This window comes from Martes martes (assembly GCF_963455335.1).
Source record: "Martes martes genome assembly, chromosome: 6".
Classification (NCBI taxonomy): domain Eukaryota; kingdom Metazoa; phylum Chordata; class Mammalia; order Carnivora; family Mustelidae; genus Martes; species Martes martes.
Genome location: NC_137893.1, coordinates 21,743,039 through 21,770,116, shown reverse-complemented (window position 1 = coordinate 21,770,116; position 27,078 = coordinate 21,743,039). Strand labels below are relative to the sequence as shown.

Here is a 27,078-nt window from a genome sequence, read left to right as displayed (position 1 = left end):
TGGGACCGAGCCCTCAGCCGGAAGCCTGCTTCTCCCTCTCCTCCCTGTTGGTGCTGTCTCTTGCTATCCTCTGTCTTGCTCTCTCTAGTAGATAAGTAAAACATTTTTTTTTAAGTATGACAAATAAGAATATCTAGTGAATGACAACGGAACGATGTATACAGTATAACCCCACAAGATGCTGGTACTGAGGATCTAGGAACCACACTCTGAAAACACTACCTTAGATCATAGCAAAGAGTCTTTCTATAGAAAGAGTCATTTAAAAGAAGTATTTAAAAAAATCTTCCAAGATAGTTAGTCATGCCTAGGGTTGCAGGCTTTAATAGACTCAAGTTAAACAGGAAACAGGAGCTCAAGGGTATCGGTCCACAAGCGTTGTGTATATAACAAAATGGCACTTTCAATCTCTCGGGCAAATAAAGCAATCAGTCAATCAGTCAATAAGAACCTGGAGCTCTGGACATATTAAACACTTCAGCTAACATTTAGAATAACACTCTGGAAACCTCCTAACACAGAGAAATAAATCTCCTGTTTTCAAGACTCTCTCATTTTTTTGTTTCCTAATGTTAAACACATGTTAAATGGTGAATCCAAAAAGACAATAAGAAGATTCCCAGGTGCCAGAAACAAAGAGAAAACGCTAATCAGAGCCAAAAGAATAAGCTGGTGTATAAAGCCTACAGAGATGTGCAACCTGGATACAGGCCCTAGAAGCTGAGGCTCTAAATCCCCACTGGAGAATGGAAGATGACATCTTAGGTATCTAAGGTTGGGGTACTGGGATAAGCCCCTCCACAGAACCCTGAGGCCAGAAGGCACCACAGTGAGAAGTCAGTCAAAAGAGGACCAGAAACTCTATCCTCTGGCTGGAGAAGCAGTAAAGAAGTTTGCTGTATATCCTGGGCCTTGTGTTATACAGTGAGCAGAACACGTCAAAGGCAAAGGGAAAACCTTAAAATCAGAGAGAAAACAGATTACCCAGAAAGGTGAGACCATGACGCTGACAGTAGACATGACATCAGCAGGAATCAAGCCCAAAGGACCACAGAGAAATCTTCAAAGTGCTGAAAAAACCCAATATTTAATTCTATATCTACCTAAATGATATTTCAAAAGTGAGGGCAAGACAGACATTTTCAGCCAAAGACTAAAAAAAACTGGTTAAACAAGTCCTTGATGAAAGAACCACTAAAAACACACCCCAATAAGGAGTATATGCAAAAAAAGAACCATAAAATAATAATAAGTAAACCTAAATAAGTACTGACTGTAAAGAAACCTAAAATATACAAAGTTGGGGGTGGGGAGAAGGGAGGGTAAGTAAAAACAAGGTAGAACTAAAATAATAGAAGTAACAGGAGGGAGAGAGCTGAGTTAAAGAGGTTTCAAGTCCTACCACTTGGAGGAAACAGGGTAAATTTGAGAATTTAAGTCAAATATACATATAAAAATATAAGAATAACTGCTAAATTAGAAAAAAAATATATGATTTTCAAGCCAGATGTTTAGAAAAAAGGGAAATAAAGGAAACTCAACCAATACTTTAGAAGCCAGAAGAGAAGGGGGAGAAAAATCAAAGCATGAGACATAGAAAAGAGGATAACTAGAAATAAAAAGAAATATATGAATAAACACATTAGGGCAACACATTAGGGTAAACTCTCCACAGTTAAAAAGGATACTGAGATTAGAAAGGAAAGGATATTAAATTTAAAAGAAAACTAAAATTAATCCCACAAAAATCAATTCCATTTCAATTAGAAGAAAGCTAGCTTTTCTTTTGAATAAAGAGCTAAAATAGTAAGCAGAATGGTTTTTAACATGCCAGTGGTTTTAACAATCCAATAGATTGCTACAAGTGTTCTGAAAACTTGGATTCACAAAGTTATGTAACAGCACATGGCATCAGAATTCCCCAGTGGTCTGAGACTTATTCTTAGGAGAATCAATGAGCTTCTTTGCAACAGAAAACAACCTTATATTCCACTCCCATGTCTCAAGAGAAGGTCTAGACAAGGAAGTGATTCAAGGCCCTGACGGGGATAAAGTGTGACTTTCAAGACCTTGGACAAGACTTCTTTCATGATCTTTGGCAGAGTCTTCGATGCTCATGTAAAAGCAATGATTCATGGGGACCTATGGAGCTTCCTTCTTCATGAAAACAGCAAAACCAGATGTATTACCAGGTATGCCATCAGTTTTGATGGCAAGCCACTTTTCACTGTTTTCTCTCTCAATGGTCTTTCCAGTGTCCAAAATGGGTTCACAAAGCAAGAATCTTGATGGCCTCAGCATGCTCATAAAAGACAAAAAAGAGCAAACCAGCTTTACTAAGGAAACAGCAGAATCTCATTTGGTTACATGCTCAAAGAAAATGGCTGGCTGCCAATGCCTTTAAAACCTTGACTTGCGAGAAAACAAGGGGGAAAAGTCAACCGTTCTAGAAGAAGAACGTCACCCGAAAAAGGCTTCATGGTTTGGCCTCTGGTCACAAACCATCAGGGGTTCAGAGATCTTCACTAAGACCTCTCCAATCATATCACTACTTTTACTTACCAGATTTTGTAAGATAAGGCTTTTTGGTGCTGGGGTACATCCAAATTTTGGTAAGGTTCAAGCCTTTTCAAAATAAGCCACCTTCTTGTCAAAAGGAGCCACACTATCCAGTATGTTTTCTGGCTGGGCAGACATAAAGGCATCTTCAGCTGTGTGGCTTCATTAGCAAGAATTAGCAAGAATCTTGCTGGAGAAAAAGCAAGACTTTGTATCTTTGCACGTTCAGTCTTTAGAGTAAGGTCAAAGGACACAGAAGTTTTCTCCTACTTTCTTTTTCTTTTCTCTTTTTTTTCCCCTTCCTTGTCTTTTTAATTTTTAATTTTTATGTAGCCTCTGCATCGATACAGATAGCATGGTAAATTTTCATTGATTCTTTTTTTTTAATTATTTTATTTTTTTATTTGAGAGAGAGAGAGCAAGAGAGAGCACAAGCGGGGAGGAGAGGGGCAAGCAGATTCCCAGCCGAGCAGGGAGCCCGATGTGGGGCTTGATCCCAGGACCCTGGGATCACGACCTGAGCCGAAGGCAGATGCTTAACCAACTGAGCTACCCAGATGCCCCCAGTTTTCATTGATTTTTATCAATGGGAAAGTGTCTGACATTGTCTTCACATGCTTCAACAATGAAAACTGAATATAATCTAACTGGTTACACTAATGTCCCAGGACACTGTACTTATTTAAAGTAAGAGAAAGAAAAAAATACCTAAGCAATTCTGACTTGAAGGGGGATGAAAAATGTTCTTAAAAAGCCAATTGTCAAAATAATAGAAAAACATACTTTTTAAAACCTTTTATTTTTTAATGTTTTCAACCTTCAGTTCACAGACTCCTAAAGTCCTAAATTCTCTTCAAGTAAACAGGTAAAGAATTCTTGGTCTTTTATCTCTAAATTCATTTGAAATATGAAATATGACAAATATGCATTTGAAATGAAAAAAAAAATTAGCAAATATTGGACTTGACTATTGTAGCAGGATGTATTTTCCAAAGATGGCCATAACAGTATCTCCGGTAACAAATGCTTTCCTAGAATTTGCCACCCTCCCAGCAAGAGGTGAAGTCTATCTGGGTGTGCATATGCACACATTTATAACCAACAAAATGCAGCAAATGTGATCTGCATAGTGTATGAGGTTTTATTGAAAAACAAAACAACGCAACTTTCTCCTCCTTCACATTAACACTTAAGCTTGTTTTGACTATGCTGAGACCACCATGTTGCACAGAAGGCCACACACATGTACAGGTACTCTGGTCAACAGTCCTAGACTCTTCAAATCTTCCCAGCCCCGATGCCAGATATGGTGGTGACAAACTTTCAAATTGTGAAATGATTATCCAAATTATTCCAGCCCCTAACAGTTGATCCCAATCTTCAGGTTTTCCCAACCGAACGCCCATCATCATAAGCGCTGAGAAAACCATCCCCATTGTGCCTTTTTGAAGTTCCCAACTCACAGAATCTACGTGCATAATGAAAAGTGTTTTATGCTACTAAATTTTATAATAGGTGTTAGGCAACAATCCTAACTGGATCTCAGGAGGGAAAAAGGTAATCTCATTTCTAAACTCCCATTTTTTTAAAAGATTTTATTTATTTATTTGACAGAGATTACAAGTAGACAGAGAGGCAGGCAGAGAGAGAGGAAGGGAAACAGGCTCCCTGCTGAGCAGAGAGCCCGATGCAGGGCTCAATCCCACGACCCTGGGATCACGACCTGAGCAGAGGCTTCAACCACTGAGCCACCTGGGCGCCCCGTAAACTCCCATCTTTTTTAACCTAAACAAAAGGAGTCTTCCTATCTACGAAAGATTGGGGAAAATATGATAAAATTATTTATCTTTATTTTCTATTTTTATTTTCATTGAGAGACACACTTTCTCTTGTGTCTACCATCAAAACTTTTAAATAAGTAAATCAAAATTTGGGCTCCTGGGTGACTCAGTCGGTTAAGCATCTGCCTTCGGCTCAGGTCATGATCTCAGGGTCCTGGGATCAAGCCACACATCGGGTTCTCTGCTCAGCAGGGGAGCCTGCTTCTCCCTCTCTCCCTCTGTGTAGTGCTCCCCCTACTTGTGCTCTCTCTCTCTCTCTCTCTCTCTCTGTAAAATAAACAAAATTCTTTAATAATAAAATAATAAATTTAAAAATAAATAAATCAGTCAACGAAAATTTGTACTAATCCCTCCTGATTTTCACAAATGGCATTAAAGGTCTTATTTATACTTCAACTCTTAATTAAGTCCTACAGAAATTACATGAACAGGCTCAAAGCCTAGATGAATTGCTTATCTAAACTGTGATTTCTTTTCCTTTGTGAGAATTGGAAGAATATTCACTTCCCACTTTTTAGAAAGAATGATTAACACAGTCCAGCAATACCTAGTATGTCTTCTATACATAGTCTACAATTGATAGTGATCATTTATTGCAGAAGCTAAGAGCCTGGAAAACATACAAACATTCTAAACAAACTAGTTTTAAAAGAAAATAATCTAAACCAGCCATTATAAATGCAACAAACTAGATGAAATCTTACTGAAGTGCAAACACTGACTCAAGGCAGTAGAAACTGGTTCTGAAATAACCTGTCTAGAATGATTATTCAGAAAATTCCTTTTATCTCTTCTATACTCTGGAAGTAAAAATAAAGAAAAAAAATACATATCAACAAAAGTCCATAACTTGGTGAGGAGTGAAAAAGCATGACTTACCAGGGCCCCGCTGATCCTCAGGGACCCCAAGGTCGCCCCCCCCCCAAAATCTTGGTGTCTGGTTCTTATTCTAGCTAGAAACACTACGGAGCAGGGAACTGATATGACCACATCTATAGTTTAAGAAGACCAATCCAGTGGCTATGTTTGGGCCAGGAGGGGCAAGGAGAGAGAATACTACTGCTAAAGTTTAGGCACAAAGAGGGCTTAAACAAAGGCAATGAAAATAAAAATAGAAAAGGTAAAGATGAAAAACTTTTTGAAAGAAAAATTAACAAGATTTGGTAATCCAGTTGGGTAAATATTGAACTAGTACAAAAAAAATACATTAGAGAGGACATATATCTAGATAAGATTAAGTTTTGGTTTCTACGCGTGAATTAAATATAACTGAAACTATAGTGCAACACCAGAAGTATTAATATATAGACATCTAGCTGGAAAATGAAATATACGAAGTCACCCAGAATTCTAAATTATATGGAAACGGAGAAGGTATCAGCCAGTGGAGTCTTTCAAATTGGCACTGTGAATATAGAGATGAAAAGAGCCAACTGAGCAAATGCAAAGTGTTCACAAAAGCGTTCAAAACAGTTAAGTCTTAAAAAAAAAAAAAATTAACAAAACAGTTAAGTCTTGGGAGGGGGGTGGAAAGACAGGGTAACTGGGTGATAGACATTAAGGAGGGCATGTGATATAATGAGCACTGGGTATTATATAAGACAGATGAATCACAGGCCTATACCTCTGAAACCAATAATCACTATATGTTAATTAATTGAATTTAAATTTTTTAAATGTTCTAAAAAAATAAGTCTTCAGCTGATATCCGTCAGCATTTTTTTCACTATTATATCACATCTGGAATTTATTGAATGAATCAGTAATTAAAGTACATTAAATACAACCAGCATATAACCTATGGTTATATTTTTATATGGTTTATATGGTTACATTATTTTATAAATATATATATATATATGTGTGTGTGTATATATATATATATAAAAAACCAAGAAACAGACTCTTAACTGTAGAGAAAAAACTGATGGTTATGGCTGGGGGGGGTGGTTATACAGGGGATGGGTATTAAGAAGAGCCTTGGGGGGTAGGGGGATGGGTTATATAGGGGTTGGGGATTAAGGAGAGCCCTTGCTGTGATGAGCACCGTGATGGGTAACACGTGACATCTGACATATGGAAATGCTGAATCACTATATTGTATACTGGAATCTAATAGTCCATTGCATGCTAACTAACTGGAACTTAAATAAAACCTTTTAAAAAGAAGAAAAATAAGTAAACACTAGAGGAATACATGGGTTTAATAATTAGTTATAAATATGCCTTCCCTAAACCTTCTTGAAAAAATAATGAATTAAATTCTGAGATGAAACTGAGTATTACTAAAAGCCAACAGATAGAACCAGCTCAAAATGGATAATATAACTTAAAAATTTAAATGTAAAAAGATTTAAAATTACTTGACATTGATTTTACAAATGAGTAGACCAAAAAAAAAAAAAAAAAAACCCTACAAAAACAAAAAAGAAAAGAAATCAGAGGAACAGATCCTGAACAAAATCCACCATGCAGCCTAAGCAGTTGGAAAATCATTACAAGAGTATTATGAGCATCGCTCTTTGCACTAATAGTATTTCTTTTAAGATTTTTATGTATTTATTTGATAAAGAGAGACCACCAGCAGGGGAAGCAGAGAGAGAGGGAGAAGCAGGCTCCCCCTTGCTGAGCAAGGAGCCTATGCTGGGCTCCATCCCAGGAACCTGGGATCATAACCTGACCTGAAGACAAGCTCTTAACAGACTGAGCCACCCAGATGCCCTGCTCTAACTGTCTTATAAGCAGCCTACAAACTACTGGATACAGGTATTGTGTTTAAGCAGAACTTACAAATTATTTAATTAAAATTTGGCAAGATTTCCATTTCTTATTTAAGCTGTTCAAATCTTATTAAGAGGGAAAAATGTCAAGTTAATACAAATTCAAAAATGAACTTTTCTATAAGCAAAAACTCACTGGGAAGCTCACATTACATTGATGTGTAAAATCCTCTGTTACAGTCTGCTTAAAAATGCTTTCTTAAAAATAAACAGTTATGTTCTGTTGGCTCGATTTTATAAATAAACTCTTACTGAAAGCATTTCTCTTTTTCAACCCAACTTGTGAAAGATGCAGCGTTTGCCGTAAGAAATCAGTAAGGTGTTGCTATGGGAACAATATTTTAATATTATTTTAAAACACCCCAACACAATCCCCAACTCTTTCTCTCAACCCACCCATATTAGACTTTTATTCCCTTAATGCATCAAACTCTCTAGTCTTTATTTTGTATTTTTTATACTACTAGTATTTTATTGAGGTAAAATTTACATATAGTAAAATACACAAGTCTTAAGTGATCGGCTTGAATTCTGACAAACATAGACATCTATTTAACCAACAACTAGATCAAGACAGAGAATATTTTCATCACTCCATAAAGTTCCTATGTACCATTTCGACCCAACCCTTTCCCCAACTCCATGCAATCACAATTCTGATTTCTATCACAATAGAAATTTCTGTCATTCCTGAATTTCATATAAATGAGATCATACCCATATGTATTCTTTTGAGTCTGGCTTCTTTTATTCAACTTAACATTTCGGATATTCATCTATGTTATTGTATCAGTTTTCTTTTTTAGAATTAAGTAGTAATCTTTCCTATAGATATACCATAAATTGTTTATTCATTCTTTGATTGACAGACATTTGAATGGTTTCCTGTTTGGGGCTATTATGAATAAAGCTTTTATGAACATTCTTCTACAAGTGTCCTATGTTTGTATGCATTAACTGTTCTTGAATTATACACCTACAGGTGGAATTGTTGGGTCAGACAATGTGTCTATAGATAAATTCATCAGAAACTGCCAAGTTTTTTCACCAAATTGTCTATACCATTCTACACTTTCACCAGCGCCAGTTACTGCATATCCTCACCAACGATGATCACTCTTCTTAATCTTAGCCATTACAGTGGATGTATAGTAACTTTCAATCTAATTTTTAATCAAAATGATATATTTATAATTTTTAAAAACAAAACAACAGAGCAGAGATTATAATCTAACAATCCTCTGATCATCCCTCCCCTTCCCTATATACAACCACTTTTAACTTTTTCTGGTTGGGGTTCTCCTGATTATTTCCTATCTCTAAGCATTTATATCACTATTCTTGACTTAACTTTAAGCATTATTGGGTTTCATGTATTATAGATGGAAGTACAGCTCATTTACCATGCTCCATCTCCATGTTCCCTCTCTATCTTCTTATACTCAGATGATCCTTTTCAGTTCATCTACTGTTTACTTTAAAAATTATCCTTAACACAAATTTTTTGTTTCAACTTTGGATAGCGAATTTATCATTCATACATTACTGAAGGTGACCCTAGCTACAGTAGTAATTAAACCCAAAAATTCCAGTTGCTTAACACAACAGAAATTAATATAATGCTCTTGCAATAACTAATAATTTAGTAGGCTTAGGGAGAATTAAAACAGTGTACTTTGAGAACATACTTGTTCATAAAATTAAGAGCATCCAGGCTCATTCTCTCTCATTTCTGGGCCTTCCTACCTGTTGTTTCCTTAGGCCAAATGCTCTTCCCCACTTCTTCCCCTCTTTACCCAGCCAGCTCCAAAGTGTCCTTCAGATTTACACTACCACAAAAATCCCTACAGACCCCTCCCGACTCCCCCATAAGGGCTATGTGTTCTTCCAGCATTGTGCTTAACTGTCCTAACACTGATTACATTGTGTTGAAATCTCTGTTTCTTATCTGTGTCCTCCAAAACTATAAACTTTTTTTTTTAAAGATTTTATTTATTTATTTGACAGACAGAGATCACAAGTAGGCAGAGAGGCAGGCAGAGAGAGAGGAAGGGAAGCAGGCTTCCCGCTGAGCAGAGAGCCCGATGCGGGGCTCGATCCCAGGACCCTGGGATCATGACCTGAGCTGAAGGCAGAGGTTTTAACCCACTGAGCCACGCAGGTGCCCCCAAAACTATAAACTTTTTAAAGGAAAAGGAAAAATTTTGTTCACTGCTTCTTCCTGGATTACAACAGATACTCAAATATTTCATGAAAAATCAACTTATTTAAATAGTTATTCATATACATATTATTTCTGCCACTTATCCATTAAGTCACACACAGTTAGGGGAAGGACAATCAGAAGGCATCCCAAATTTCAGATAATACAAATAGTCCACAAAGTTTAATTTTATATTTCAAATAATAATTGGCTTAAGCAGAAAGCTTAAAATCTTCTACTACTGGGAAAACTTCAGAACAAACACAATTGATGGGACGCCTGGGTGGCTCAGCTGGTTAAGCCGCTGCCTTCGGCTCGGGTCATGATCCCAGGGTCCTGGGATCAAGTCCCACATCGGGCTCCTTGCTCAGCAGGGAGCCTGCTTCTCTCGCTGCCTCTGCCTGCCTCTCTGCCTGCTTGTGTGTACTCTCTCTCTGACAAATAAATAAATAAAATCTTAAAAAAAAAAAAAGAACAAACACAATTGTTAATACTGTTAATGTAACAAATTCAAACTGTTGCATTTATTCAATAATTTATTAAGAGGCCACTTTCTTCCAAGCATTGTACTAAACAGATTCCAAAAATTCAAGAGTGAATATATCAGACACAATCCCTGACCTAAAAATTATGAAGGCAGAGTGAATCTATACTGAAAATACCTTTAATGTATTATGAACAACAACAAAAAAAAAAACACAAAAATGAGAATCTCAACTTTAAAAAGTCCAATGGCTTATTAATTTTTGTTTTCAAAAAAGCACTTCAAATTGTTAATTAATAACTTAATTGAGCAATTGTTTATATAATAAAGGATTTTCTTATGCCTCTGGGAAAACTCTGAGTAAAAACCTACATATCTTGCATAACTGAACAGACAAAAAGACAGTCCCAAATAAGAAGAAAAACAGATAAAACAAACATAGTCTTTGTGGCTACAGTTGTGGAACAGATCTACTCTTGGCAAAGGGCAGAAAAAAAGAAAATACCTAAGAAATAAGGCAGAAATAAAAAGAGAAATATCAAATAGGATAAGCAATAGGAGAAGAAGTAGTAAGTGAAATGAAAAATCAAATGACAAGATAAAAGTATTATCTAATGTGCTAATGAACTACACTCTTACATTCCAGATTCAAGGTAAAAATCTGGGGAGCAATTAGAATTTCTTTTCAGAATCTCCTACGGCACTGTGAAGCCCACAAGTTAATCAATTTATATACACCACAGTATACGTTAGCACAACACAAAAAACAGTGCTAATTCAATGGTATCCAAAACCCAACTCCATGTTTCACAATTAGGTATGCATCTAGGATCTGATTAGCATTTAAATATCATAATAAAAATGCCTGATTCTGCAACCTGCGTGGCTCGGTAGGTCAAGCATTAGACTTCTGATTTCAGCTTAGGTCACGATCTCAGGGTTGTGAAATTGAGCCCTACCATGGACTCTGTGCTGGGTGTGGAGCCTGCTTAAAATTCTTTCTCTCTCCCTTTGTCGCTCCCCATCTTCCTTCTCATTAAAAAAGAAAAAAATAGCCTGATTCTTATATATTTAAATATGTTATTTCATTACAAACTACTTTCTTTTGCTTTTTTCATAATAAAGGTTTATCATCATCATTATCATTATGTTTTTAGTTATGCATGAAAATAGGTTATATTATCTATGAATTTCAGTTCAGAATAGTAAATAGAACTATACAATAATTCTTATAAAGGGGGAATTAATTAGGTCAACTGGCATTAAGGAGCACTACTACAGCATCTACATCTAGGAAGGAATTTATTGGATAACAAGGCACGTGTATCTTAACTTTACTAGATATACAAATTGTTTTCCTCAGTGCTGTAATATAATAATTTACAATTCTACTAGCACTATGTGACAGTTTCAGTATTCCAAATCATTGCAAATACTGGATGCTGTTACCAATCTAGCGGGCAAAAAGCATATCTAATTATGGTTTTAGTTTCTATTTCTCTGACAATTAACATAATTGAGCATCTTTTTTATTTATCGGCCAATAATGTTTCACTTTTTTTTTAAAGTTCTTATTTAATTCTTTAGACGCCTTTTCTATTGGATTAAAATTACCTAAGATTAGGGGCGCCTAGGTGGCTCAGTTGGTTGAGCATCTGACTCTTGATCTCAGCTAAGGTCTCTATCTCAAGGTTGTGATTTCAAGCCCTGTGTTGGGCTCACGAAAAAACAAAAACAAAAACCTAACTAAGAATTCTTTCTGAGGGAGAATAACTTAAAGTAAACACCATACACCATGCCAGCAACATCCAAAGGCCAAAACCACAAATAAAATTGGGCTTCTCGGGGCACCTGGGTGGCTCGGTGGGTTAAGCCTCTGCCTTCAGCTCAGGTCATGATCTCGGGGTCCAGGATTGAGCCCCGCATCAGGCTTTCTGCTCAGCAGGGAGCCTGCTTCGCCCCCCACCCCCGCCTCTCTGTCTACTGGTGATCTCTGTCAAATAAATTTAAAAATTTTTTTTTTAAAAATAAAAAAAATTTTAAAAATAAAATTAGGCTTCACAATCAGATTATTTTAATATAAGATGGTACGGCGCACTTAGCAGAAAGGTGGACAATCTGGAAGGGAAAAAACTTCTTTTTTAAATTAGAACTTAGAAAAAAAGGTGACAAAGCAGTTTGTACTCAAATCTGTTATTACGGGACGCCTGGGTGGCTCAGTTGGTTAAGCAGCTGCCTTCGGCTCAGGTCATGATCCCAGCGTCCTGGGATCGAGTCCCACATCGGGCTCCTTGCTCGGTAGGGAGCCTGCTTCTCCCTCTGCCTGCCACTCTGTCTGCTTGTGCTCACTCTCGCTCCTCTCTCTCTCTGACAAATAAATAAATAAATCTTCAAATCTGTTATTACTACTATGAAAATAAGATTTTCAAATATCTTTTTCTCTTCTTGATATGCTTTTACTATGAAGAATACTTAGCATTATCTTGGGTAAATTTCAATCCTCTGGTAGTTATTCAGTTTCAAATGCTAATTTACCATCAACTTTTCGAATGCTGTATTGTCTAATAATATCAGTAAAATCTACAAACTGTAGAAATTCCAATTAGAATGAATTTCTCCTAAGTAGCCTATTCAAACTTTGAAATTACTGAGTTGCTGAGTATGTTCAGAAGCCTGTAAGCCAACATTTATGTTTAATCAGTTCATCCCACTCCCATTATATACTGCCTTTTATAATAATACCAAATTATCTGGGGATGCCTAGGTGGCTCAGTTAGTTGAACGGCTGACTCTTGATTTCAGCTCAGGTCATGATCTCAGGGTCCTGGGATGGAGACCCACAGCAGGCTCCACACTCAGCAGGAGTTAGCTTGAAGATTCTCTCTCCCTCTGCTTCTGCTCTTACCCCCTTTCCCCACTTATGCACATGCACACACACTCTCTCTCTAAAATAAATAAAAATCTTTACAAAAATAGAAGTACCTGTTTTTGAATAATAATCTTCCTTTCAATATGCAGTCTATTAACTCTAGTTTGTATCTATTAAAGTTCTATTTCTCTCTTTTCTTTTTTTAAGATTTTTATTTATTTATTTGACAGAGAGAGAGATCACAAGTAGGCAGAGAAGCAGGCAGAGAGAGTGGGGGAAGCAGGCTCCCTGCTGAGCAGAGAGCCCAATGCGGGCCTCGATCCGAGGACCCTGAGACCATGACCTGAGATGAAGGCAGAGGCTCTACCCACTGAGCCACCCAGGCGCCCTAAAGTTCTATTTCATCTTAACAAACCATCAGAATGGTGCAAAGTCATTTAAGTCAAAGACCTTTATTAAAAATGTGAACAGCTTATGTCACCAGAAAAAGAGATATAAAGCCAAAGTAACCGAAGAGTAATATGAGACTATGTCATTATGATAATCCACTGGTACTTGAAGTAACTAAACTGCTTTGCCTAATTATACTAAATTCTTTGCTATCATGTGTTATTGTATCAAAACACTAATTATGGGCTCTCCCTGTTTCTGATCCCCATCACATTAGATTACCCCGTTCACTAGCTCTCTACTGACTCAAGACAGCTACTGACTGACCAAGAACCTCCATGCCTCATTTACCTGGTTACTTCCTGAAACCCCACCAGCTGCCTCCCACGTCCCCAGCCTTCTCAGCGCCCTCATTATCCCTGCCCTCCTTTATTTCTCCCAGGCAAAATCCTAGTCCCCAATCCTCACTGTTTGGATAAGACAATTTCTTTCCCCTTTTCTGGTTGCTGTAAAGCCCCCTAACCTCTGACACAATGGCTAATCTTCCCTAATCCCTACTCTAGTTTCTAATCCCTCAGACCCCTGGCCAGTGACCTGGATGTGAAGAGCCTATTTCCTTTTAGAAAACTATGACAAGGCAAGGTATAGCCTAACATATAAGACTTCAATTATGAACATGTTTCTCCCTCAAAACAATGTTATAAGTAGTGCTCAGGTACGGCTATACTAGAGTACCACAGCTCAGTTACCTATGGGTAAACAGGTGTTGGTACAGTAGACTGGTAACCTGGGCATGACTTACATCAGTGTTCCCTGAAGCAAAAGGCATTTCAAACAACTGGCTTAAAAAATAAAGACTTACCAGGGCATCCGGATGGCTCAGTAGGTTGAGCACCTGACTCCTGGTTTTCACTCAGGTCATGGAATCATTGGGGTCATGGAATTGAGCCCCATATTGGGCTCTGCACTCAGTGCGGGGTCTGCTTGAGATTCTCTCCCTCTGCCCCTCCCCCCCCAACATGGGCTCCTCTCTCTCAACTAAATAAATAGATCTTTCTTTAAATAAATAAAATAAAGACATCCATCTTCCAAAAAAACTCCTGTTCTGTATTCTCTCAGCAAGCAACACTATGTTACAAAGAGCAGTGATCAATTTCTGTTAATTGACTGATATATTTGAAGGAATGGGGGCATGAGGGCAAAATTGTATCTGCCGCTACAAGTACCTTTTAAATACAATCCAGCATTCACAGACCACAGCGAAGTAATTGAATTTTTACAAGTGTGTTTACTGGCCTCCTGTTTTTACCATTGATCAAAGCTAAGGCCACTAACAACCTACCTTTGCATCACATTAACAAATTCAACTTAAGAGAAAGGAGGAAACCTAACCTTCACCGAGAACTGATTATGAACTAAAACGTTTATATGCTTTAAAAATTCTGTAATAGTAGGTACCATTAATCCTATTCTAGACACGAAGAAACTAAGGTTCACAGAAATTAGGTATTTCAATAGTTGGGTTATGAATAATTTTTATTAGGCCAAAAAAAAAAAAAAAAGAGAGAGAGAGAGATTGGATGTTTAATTCCAAATCCAAATAAATCAGAATAAGTAGTCTGAAGGATGAACTAGAAACATAATTAGAAATTAGCCATATTTTAACCCAAGAGCTTAGAGGCCCATGTAGTGTACATCACTAAAATATATGCTAAGGTCAGACTCTGCTCTCACAAGCAACTCCTCCCTCTAAGAACTGTTAAGATTCTTGAACATATCTGGAAAAAAGTATTTGTCCAAGTATTTCGTGTGATTTAGCTGATATTCTGGTTCCAAGGTACAGCTGAGAATGACCTGGAACATAAACAAGAGACAGAGGCTCAGAGAATCTGAAAAATCTGTGCAATCTGGGGGCGGCTGCATGGTCGGCTTCCTTGGAAATGCTAGCCCTAGAGGCAACTCAAGACATAACCCGACTCCCTGTTCAAACAGCTTCATTTTTAAATCCCGATTATAGGGGCGCCTGGGTGGCTCAGTGGGTTGAAGCCTCTGCCTTCGGCTCGGGGTCATGGTCCCAGGGTCCTGGGATCGAGCCCCGCATCGGGCTCTCTGCTCGGCGGGGAGCCTGCTTCCTCCCCTCTCTCTCTCTGCCTGCCTCTCTGCCTACTTGTGATCTATGTCTGTCAGGTGAAGAAATAAAATCTTTAAAAAAAATAAAAATAAAAAAAAATAAATCCCGATTATACGTCAATATAATTAATTTAATTAAAATAGCTTCATTTCTACAGCTACCTAGAAAATGGGTCCTTGAAGAGCAATGTGTCCAAGACATACAGAAGTAATGATGAAGTGCAGATATGACTCCAAGGCTTTCTGAATTGAAAGTCCATATTCCTTCTCAGTTTACAATCTGAAGCCAAAGCCATTTTTTAAAAAAAGTTTTTGAAGTTTTCCTACTTCAATCTCTTATTCTGAATCTAAGTTACCAAATTTAAGTTAAATTTTATAATTTAGCATCTTCTATAATATGCTTCAAAAATTAAATGTATAGAGCCTTAAAAATAATTTACTTTGACCAATGAAAACAATTTCAACTAAAAATTATATTTTCTTTGATTAGAGTTTAAATAGGAAAAAGTTGTTACTGTCAGTAATAATAATAATAGTAATAAGAACCATTTACTGTGTATTTACACTCAGGCTATAAGATAAGCCCTTTTCATACCACTATCAGATTTATTTTCAGTCCTTTACTCTACATAATATCACTAGTATAATTTTGATTCAATATTATTTAAGAGGAAAAGAACACTAAAAAAATAGGGAATAGTCAATTAAATCTAATCTAATTAGAGCAGGAAGATGAAATTAATCATTTTATATTTTTAGAATGGAAATAACTAATTTATTTGATTTATTTAGTAGGGAGGATACTGATACAGCAAAAAGTCAACTCTTCCAATTACACACCTATTCTTCACAGAGAGAAAGGAACTACAGAAACCACAGGCCCCTAAAGGCACTGCTTCCAACCAACTAGTCTATTCTCCTAAATAAGAAGACTGAAAAGTGGGTGAGTTTTCAGTTACATATATGACCCATGTTACCACACCAATCCATCTTCCCTCACCATAACACACACACACATACACACACACATAAAAAAAGTGGTGAGGAAAACCAATTTTATCTTTTCCAAAACTGTTCCTTCTCACCTCAGTCACCTTTATTTAAAAAACTCAGAAATCTACATGACCCGTCTCTTTTCTAGCACTGGAAACAATAGGTATTTATTAATTAATTATTTTTTTGAAAGATTTTAATTTATTTGACAGAGAGAGCAAGAGAGCACAAGCAGGGCAAGCAGCAGAGGAAGAGGGAGAAACAGGCTCCCCGCTGAGCAGGGAACCCAATGTGGGACTCAATCCCAGGACCCCGGGATCATGACCTGAGCCAAAGACAGACACTCAACCATCTGAGCCACCCAGGAGCCCCAACAATAGGTATTTAAGTCAGCTTCTGAGAATACAAAGATTTACTGCTAGTCTTCTCAGAAGAAACAAAGTGGATTGAAATAGAAGCACACACACACAGATACACACACACACACTGATAAATTATAAGAGACTCATGACCTAACATATAAAGTAAGGCAGACAGATCCACCACAAGACTGAAGAATCTGCTTGTGACTCCTCTTACCTCTCCCTTCTACTTTCTCAGCTCTTGAAAGGAAATGAAAAGTGCTATACATGGTTCCTCCCTATCAACTGACACTATATCCATTTCCCAGATTCATCCTAAAATAATCCCGAACCCTATCCCCAACTCATACAAGATTCTATTTTTCATTATAAGAATCACCAAGAATATATTTATTTTGCCAAGAAAGCTAAATATATTATACATACATATGAGAAAAGTAGTAAATATCACTATTCAATCAATGCAAAAAAAAATACATTTTAAAAAGGAAAAAAAAAAATCTATCCTGAGTCTTCAGTCCCAAAAGTAAACTTTTGTTTGTTTCTAAGGAGAACACAAGGACCACACCAAAAAACAGATTTTGCTCAAAGGCAATTTCATATATAATTTATTTAGTTCTAGTCTCCTAAAATCATGCCGAACTTTTTATATAGTTATCATTATATAAAAATAATTGTTAAATAATCATGTTAAAAGTCTACTGGGAAAAAAAAAGCTTTTCTACTCTTAGTGGTTTTCACAAAAACTTAATATTATAGTTTGATTTTGTCTCCTTCATAGAAAGGGTAAAATACCTGAATTACACATCTATGTCCACAAATCTATACTCCTCTATAAAGTTGGACACATATATAAGGAAAAATTTGCATTCCATGCAACATAAAAGCAATTGAGAGGATATAATTAATCTTGATGAGGATAAGCAGGTATTTCTCAACCTTCAGTATAAGAAACTTTAACAAAATAGTTTTAAGGTTGATAAAAAGAAATATATTAGTAAGAATCGGAACCTTCCTCATATACATTTTAAAGTTCTTCTCAAGGAATCCACAGCAAATGTACATTTTATCAATTGCATTTCACACATTTAAAAAAGCAAAAGCTTATTCTTTGATGACAGGGGAAAGTTCCAGGCATTCCACTGAAGTTTACATAGTGGCCTGTTACACAGTGCTACACAGTGGCAAGAGAGGTGAAGAAATGGTGGCAAGTCTGTTAACTGCCATTCCACCCTGTCCACTCTGTGCTACGCGGAAAAACTGTAAGGGACAGTACATTACAGCTGATCCCATCTGTCACCTGTCACCATGGAATCATCGGTGCTGGCGGTTACATAGAGTCTGGACAAAACTGTGCAGAGGTGAATGAGGAAATGGCAAATGAAAACCAGCAGTCAAGAAGATAGTAAGAATGACAGGGAAGTCAGGTTTTCTCTGTTTCTTTTCCCCCCTCAGCCTATGTCTCTGCCCTGCTTCCCTGACTAATTTTCCTTTCTGTCTGTCTTCACTTTCTTTAGGAACAGCTCTATTTTTTGAAGAGTACTCAGGAGTTTTATATTTATATAGTCCCTCTTTATATACATACATGTATATATGTATGTATATATATGTATATATATTTATTTACATTTATATATTTTATATATATATATGTATGTATGTATATAAAGATTTTATTTTTAAGTAATCTCTACACCCAACATGGGGCTCGAACTCACAACCCTGAGATCAAGAGTCACAGACTCTGGGCACCTAAGTGGCTCAGTCGGTTAAGCGGCTCAGGTCATGATCCTGGGGTCCTGGGATGGAGCCTCGCATCGGGGGCAGGGGGATGGTTTATGGAGTTGTCTACATTCTCCTGGATCTACAGTCTAGTCCCTCTTCACCCACCTTACACTCTCTGTCCTTCTACCATATCAAACAGAAAAATCCAAATCTGCCTTCTCACACAGGGTTGCTAATGAAGAGAACCATACAGTCATGCAGACTGGTCCCATGACTCATCTCCTTCTTTAGGTGGACTACAATGCTTCTATAATCTTATCTTTGATCAGCAAATTTTCACATATCCTTCATCAATTACCTCAAATGCTCATCACTTAACACCACACCCACAAAAAAGAGGCACACAAGAATGTAACTACCTCATCATCTCCCTAGCAAACTGACATATGTTGACATCAACATTTCTTCTCTCACTGCAGTTTCAGAGGATAAACTAAGTATTCCATTTCCCATTCAAGGTCCATCCTTCCAGCAGGGCTATGATCCACTGATTTTTACAAATTCTTCATTTATAGACCCTTTATCCACTAATAAACCCATACAGCTTTACTGATTTTCCTCCAAATTTACTGAGATATAATTAATGGGCAAAAACCTGCATAAATTTAAAGCATACCATTTATGAGTCTTGACATAGCTGCACACCCAGGAAACCACCATGACAATTAATACGATGAAGACTTATATCGTCTCCAAAGATTCCTCATACTCCTTTGTAATATTTTCATTTCCATTTCACCCTCAAGCAATCACTGATCTACTATCTACCACCATAGATTAGTTTGCATTTTCCAAAATTTTCTATAAATGGAACCAGGTAGGAAAGAGTGCAACTAGAAAAAAAAAAAATACTGTAACTATGCACGTGTGCAAAACTGTGGGCATGTCCAGGAAACAGATAAAAAAGGCTCCAATTTCTCACCCATTAAGGCTATACAAGCAGGATATGAAAGCTAAAGCAGAGTCCCAAATTAAACAGCAATAAGATACTTATTAGAACAGCTAATATCCAGAACACTGACAATAATAAATGCTAGAAACAATAAATGTAGAGCAACAGGAACTTTCATTCATTGCTGGTGGGAATACAAAACCGTACAGCCACTTTGGAAGATGGTTCGGTGGTTTCTTCCAAAGTACACATACTTCCACCATACAATCCAACAATTGTACTCCTTGGTGTTTACCCAAAAGAGCTGAAAGTTATGTCCACAAAAACCTGCGTATGTCCATATATGCATGCACTGTTCATAGCAGCTTTATTCATAATTGCCAAAACTTGGAAGCAACCAAGATGTACTTCAGTAGATGAATAGACAAATGCACTATGGTACACCCAGACAATGGAATACTATTTAGTGCTAAAAAGAAATGGGCTATCAAGTCATAAAAGACATGAAGGAATCTGAACTGTCCATTACTAAGTAAAAGAAGCGAATCTGAAAAGGACACATACTGTATGATTCCAACTACAGGACATTCTGGAAAAGATAAAACTACAGAAACAGTAAAAGGATCAATGGTTGTCAGGGGCCAACATATTTATCTTATATTTATATATATATATAATATTTATATATTATATATATAATTATATATTTTTATATATAAATATATAATTATATTTAATATAATTATTATAGTATATATATTTATATATATATTTTATATATAATATATATTTATATATATTTTTATATATGTATTTATATATAAGATAAACATATTTATCTTATATGCCGAGCATAAGGGATTTTTAAGGCAGGGGAAATATTCTGTATGATACAATAATGACAGATACCTGTCATTACATATTGTCCAAACCCACAGAATATACAATACCAATAGTGAAACCCAATGTAAACTATGGATTCTGGGTATCAACATAGGTTCATCACTTATAACAATTGTACCACTCTGGTGGGGGATGTTGATAATGAGGTAGGCTATGATAGGTGGAGGAGGGAATATATGAGAAATCTCTATAGACTTTCTACTCAATTTTGCTATAAACTTAAAACTGCTCTAAAAAATAAAGCCTATTAAAAGAAACACATAGTAATCTTGGAGTTGAAAAGTACAACAACTAAAATGAAAATTTCAGCAGCATATCTGAGTTGGCAGAACAAAGAATCAGCAAACTTGAATATAGGGAATTGAAAGTATCCTGTCTACAACAAATAGAAAAAAAAATAAGTAGGAAAAATAAGCAGAGTCTCTGAGACCTATGGGACACCAACAAGCCTATAAACATGTGCATGTTGGGGTCTCAGGAGAAAACGAGAGAAAGGGGCAGAAACAGTATCTGAAGAAATGATGGCTGAACATTTTCCAAATTTTATTGGAAAATATTAACCTATACATCCAAGAACACAACAAATTCCAAATAGGATCCACACTTACACACATATAGTCAAACTGTCAAAGGAGAAAAAAAAAAGGAATCTTGAAAGAAGCAGGGAAAAAACTCCTTGTGTACAAGAGATTCTCATAAATTTAACAACTGACTTCCCATCAGAAACCAGGGAGGCCAGAAAGCAGTGGATTAATATAGTCAAAGTGATGAAAGAAAAACACTGTCAAATAATTCTATATCCAGCAAAACTATCCTGCAAAATCAAAGGAGAACCGGTGAGGAAAGAAAAAAGCAGCAGCAAGTAAGACATTCCCAAATACAAAAGCTGAGACAATTCATCACTAGCAGATCTGTTTTATAAAAATATACTAACTGGAGGCCTTCAGGTAAAATGAAAGGACTGTAGACAGTAATTTATCTACACAAAAAATAAAGGGCGGGGCGCCTGGGTGGCTCAGTGAGTTAAAGCCTCTGCCTTCAGCTCAGGTCATGTTCCCAGGGTCCTGGGATCAAGCCCCACATCGGGCTCTCTGCTCAGCATCCCTGCTTCCTCCTCTCTCTCTCTGCCTGCCTCTCTGCCTACTTGTGATCTCTGTCTGTCAAATAAATAAATAAAATCTTTAAAAAATAAATAAATAAATAAAGGGCACTGGTAAAGGTAAAAACACGGGTTTAAAAAAAGAGCATAAATGTATTTTTGTTCGTAACTTTTTTTCTTGTATATGATCTAAAAAACAACTACATAAAGCGATAATTACAAAACTGTGTTAGCAGGCTTGTAAGGTACAAAGAAGTATGTATTCACTTAGCCACTACATAAGAACATCCATGCTCAACTTACATCAAAAACGCTATCACATTGGGGCTAGGTCATTCAGGTAGTGATAAAATACTACTCAATCTAGAAACTGTGTACTTTCTAAACATCTATTAAGCAAATTCTCAATAAAACTATGAAGATTGTGAATGGGTCATGCTTTTCCAGCTTCTGCACAGCAAAATAAACAAAATGAAAAGGCAACTTACAGAATGGGAGAAAATATTTGCAAACTATATCTCTGATAAAAGGTTAATATCCAAAATAAAGGGGAGCTTGCATGGCTCAGTCACTTAAGCACCTGTTCTTGGCTCGGGTCATGATCCCATAATCCTGGGATCAAGCCCTGCATCCAGCTTTCTGCTCAGCAAGGAGTCTGCTTCTCCCTCTGCCCCACCCACTCCCCCTCCCATGCTTGCTCACTCTCGCAAATAAATAAATAAAACATTTTAAAAGAAAAAAAAAAGAATATCCAAAATATATCAGAAACTCATACAACTCAATAGTCTAAAAAGAAAATCCAATTTTAAAAAATAGGCAGAGGAACTGAATAGACATTTTTCCAAAGACAACAAACAAATGGTCAACAGGTACATAAAAGGAGCTCAAAGTTCCTAATCATCAAAGAAATGCAAATCAAAACCACAATGAGATATCACTTCACACCTATATAATGACTATCATCAAAAGGCGAGAGATAACAAATGCTAGTGAGGATGTAGAGAAAAAGGAACCCATGGATTCCTCATCATAGAGAAGTCTCTGTTTCAAAAACAACATCTACAACTAGGCTTTCATCTCCTAATAACTAATACCTTAAATATCAGCTTTTTTTTTTCTTGGGTGCCTGGGTGGCTCAGTTGGTTAAGCAACTGCCTTTGGCTCAGGTCATGATCCTGGAGTCCTGGGATCGAGTCCCACATCAGGCTCCCTGCTCAGCAGGGAATCTGCTTCTCCCTCTGACCCTCCACTTTTTGTGCTTTCTCTCTCTCATTCTCTCTCTCTCAAATAAATAGAATCTTTAAAAAAAAAAAAAAAAAACCCTTTTAAGAAAAAATCAGCTTTTCTCCCAATTAACTCATAGAAAGTGAATCAATACTATACTAAACGATGGTACTCTAAAAGAGCAAAATTGCACACTATATTCATATTGGTTGAGATAATATGTTTAAGAATTTTAGGGAACTAAAAATCACTTACCAAATGCTTAATAGAAAGCTGCCAAACTGAAGTTTTTTAAACAATGTATTTATATTCTAAAGCAAACTTAGGATCATTGACTGCTAGTAGAATTTTTTTTTTGTTCTGTTTATTCACTTATTAATTCAACAAACATTTATGGACCTCCAGCTATGTGCCAGGCACATAGGAACTGGGGATAAAAAGACAAAGTCTCTACCCCTTAAAGTGTGCACAGTCTACAGAGGAGCTCCCATTCTGAAAGCAAAGAATTTATGACTAGAAGAGACTTTATAGTTCCCTTATTTCACAAATAAAGAAACCAGCATTCGTGGCTAATAAGCCACTCAGGCCAACAGACACTCAGGTCTACAGATTTCCTGCTCCTGTGCTCTTTGCACAACACATTTTCTCTGACTGAATGGTGATGGAGTCCTTCCATGTGGGTGAGGCAGAAACATGGAACTGGGAACAATATGTGGAGAGTTACCAAATTAGAAACTGAAACACCTAATGGACACAGATAATATAAATATTTAACAATTTAGAGACAGAAATCCCTAATAGATCTGATATCATGATAAAGCCCCAAAAAGAAACTAAAGAACTAAAATAAGAAACTGAACTAAAATAAGGTAATATAATGAATGGTAAGCCTTCAAAGCCATAATTATGGCTTTGCCTCTGTTTACTGATAATGTTAAAAGGGGATATTAAAAGTACTTATTTCATATGACTGTTGTGAAAAGTAAATTAATTAAGTCTTGAAAGCACTTAGTAAACCTAATAAATACTCAGTAAACCTCAGCTATTGTTATAGATGATCATTTTTTTTTAAGATTTTATTTATTTATTTGACAGACAGAGATCACAAGTAGGTGGGGGGCGGGGGGAAGCAAGCTCCCTGCTGAGCAGAGAGCCCAATGTGGGGCTCGATCCCAGCACCCTGGGATCATGACCTGAGCCAAAGGCAGAGGCTTTAACCCACTGAGCCACCCAGGTGCCCCTAGACAATCATTTCTTAAATGCACAAGTATGTCATATAAAGACAAAAAAGTGATCTTTCTTTAAGGATATATCTTATTATGATAATGATAGCCCTATTTTTCTAGCACTCAGTAAAATCTAGTATTAAAACATGTATTTCAGAAAAAAATATTTAATATGCATAATATCTAATATCACCCTTTCTCTGTAGGCATATATCAGTCCTAAAATTACAAGAATAAAATTATGATTTTATTAACAATGAATTTTATTAATAAAAAGTTCTATTGATTAATTATATTATTAATTATATTAATTCATAATTTAAATTAATTAAACCATCTTGTAGTTCAGTATTCCTAAGATTATAAATCCTAAATATCATTAAAAGAATGTTTAAAGGTGACTTTCAAGTAATTAAAAAATTTATGCAGCTTTTCTCATCTTATATAAAATATCATTGAACTAATCGACATTTTTGAAATAGATGGAATGCATCAATGAAACTATTTCATATTAATACCATTCATTATGCAATATCAATAACAAAATAAATAACATATTGATATCCACTTACTGCAATCTCTCTGCAAGCCGACATGGATATTCCTGTGCCTTCAATTTGCTTCAATGCATATTCCTTTTCATCTTTTCTGCATATAAACAAAAAAAATTTATGTTTTCTAAACATTATTTTCAGATTCAAAATCATAACTACAAAAACAATAAGTATACACTAGCTTCTCAGTGATATATTAACACTCTAACTAGGCATGCATTGCTTACTGCTTCTGATAATATTACAACTACAGAAATATGAAATACCAAAAAAAATCATGTTACGATGAAAACAGTAGACAGAGCCAAATCACAAAATTCAAAATTGAAACAGGATACTAAACACAGAACTACTTCCAAAAAGTAAACAAGCATAAATATGAGCATATTGCAAGATAATTCTACTCCTGTCTTAATTATCTGTAATCTATGAAAGCATTCTGTTCTAAACATTAACTACAAAAAAAAAAAAAATGACAGATGTAAACTTCTATATTTTTTTAAAGTAATTTCAGAGTATAAGAACCACTTAATAGGAGGGATGGGCTACAGAAGAATATCGACCCACCCTAGGGTCACCCTACTTCTGATCTAGAATAGGGAACATTCAAAAGCCTCAAAACCTCAACCAAAAGCCTTGAAAAGTCTTTAAAACTTTAGCTACCAATATCTCATTCTCAAGAACTCTAGGAAAAACCTAGTGTTACAGTGAATTTTCCAAATAATGTAGGCAGGGTTAGGGATTCTGTGAAATCCCAGTAGTTACCAGGGTGCTCAATCAAGGGAAGACATCGGTTCAGTAACGGTGATACAGTCCATAAAAATATAGTATCGCATGACAGGTGCCTGGGTGGCTCAGTCAGTTAAGCGTCTGCCTTTGGCTCTGGTCACGATCCCAGGACTCTGGGACTGAGCCTGGCCTCAGGCTCCCAGCCTCGGGCTCCCTACCTCCGGCTCCCCGCTCTGCGGGGAGTCTGCTTCTCCCTCTCTCTCTGCCTCTGCCTCTCTCTCTGGCTTGTGCTCTCTCTCTCTCTCTCAAATAAATACATAAAATCTTTAAAAAAAAAAAATAGTATTGGGGCGCCTGGGTGGCTCAGTGGGTTAAGCCTCTGCCTTCCGCTCGGGTCATGGTCTCAGGGTCCTGGGATCAAGCCCCACATCAGGCTCTCTGCTCAGCGGGGAGCCTGCTTCCTCCTCTCTCTCTGCCTGCCTCTGTCCCAACTTGTGATCTCTCTCTGTCAAATGAATAAATAAAATCTTAAAAAAAAAAAAAAAAAGTATCACATGAGTACAACAACACAGAATCCTCAGGTTATCGACACCAGAACCAGACACAGCAAAATGTCAGAAATGTGGTTCATGTTGTGGGTTGTTCTGAGAAGAGGAATATCATCCACAGCCTCTGAGTTTTGTCTTTTGATTATATTGGAGCCTCAGCAAATTTTCATCATGTCATGACGGTTTTCTCAAATGATAGCACCTAAATGGTGCCACATCTGTCCTACTTACCTATTCCTTATCTTCCCCGTGTGCGTTTACTAGCAGATGAAGCAGTTTTTTAAGTAGGCTCCACACCTAGCACGGAGCCCAACATGGGGCTTGAACTCACAACCCTGAGATCCTGACATCGAGACCCGGGTTGAAATCAAGAGCCACACACCTAACTAAATGAGCCACCCAGGTGCCCCACAGAAAAAGCAGTTTAAGAGGTTTATTTGTTATATGCTTTTTAAAACATTTTACATGCCTTCTGAAGATTTTCACAATCATCTATGGTTTGGGCAAATAAGTGAATTATAGTTACTTTCTCTCACCATCAGTTTGACAATTATATCCGTTAAGGAGCATTTTGACAAACAGAAAACACACCAGATATATCAACAGGATATAGACTGTTCTGCAATTATTAAAATGATAATCATGACCATCATCAGAAAATGGAAAATGTTTACTATGTATTAGTGAGAAAACACACACATTATACCAGATAAAAATATACATACATCTAGACATATGCTGAAGATGACTTAAAAAATGAAAATCAGTTGTACTAAGATTAGGAACTTATGTTAATTAACTTCAGCGCTAATATTATATTATATTGTCTTTTAAATTAGAATTAGAGGGAAAAAGAGAAAAGCCAAAATAATTTGACACCCTGAAAATAGTCACCTACTAAAATAATCCTTAGTATCTTCAAAGCATTATCTTAGACATGTTTTAAAAAGCAAAGTCAAAACTAGGGAAAGCTTAAGTGATCGCTTTTTCCTTTTTCTCTATACTGTTTCCTCCAAGCATAAAACTAGACTTTTTCCAGCCTACCCAGAAGCCACTAAGAAGTACAAACAGCAGGTAACTGAATGTAATTAAAGCCAAATGTTCCCCACCCCCAACCTTAAATGTACATGTGAACATGTGTGCGAGAGCACTTATGCCTGAAATGTTTAACACAATGCTCACAATGCAAATTTCACACTTAATAATTAACTTAACTACCAAGTACTATTGCTAAATATTTAAGAAATGTGTTAAATTCTTAAAACAAAATTACATAAGCTCTCTGGCAAAATTTTCAATGAAATCATAATTTTTTAAAACACAAATATTTCAATCCCCAGTTCCCCTAAATGAAGTGCTCCAGAAGCTCATGTAATTGCATGGTTTTATTTTTAATACTGTAAAGAATATTACACAATCTGGATAGGTTATTGCTGCTATGGAAACCATAAGTTTTTTTTTTTTTTTTGCAGTAAGTCAAAAAGTGCAAAATTAACACATCACATTA

The 27,078-nt window shown here is 36.4% G+C and overlaps 1 protein-coding gene across 2 annotated transcripts in view; it reads right to left on the bottom strand.

The window, feature by feature from the left end:
• CDK19 (cyclin dependent kinase 19) overlaps positions 1-27,078 on the bottom strand; it is a gene marked incomplete at its 5' end in the record, with an annotated part of 160,991 nt that overhangs the window by 73,258 nt on the left and 60,655 nt on the right. For both annotated transcript variants that reach the window (XM_080806930.1, XM_080806931.1), the window contains one exon: positions 24,313-24,388. In XM_080806930.1, coding sequence (XP_080663056.1) covers positions 24,313-24,388 — 76 coding nt within the window. The remainder of the gene's footprint in view (positions 1-24,312; positions 24,389-27,078) is intronic.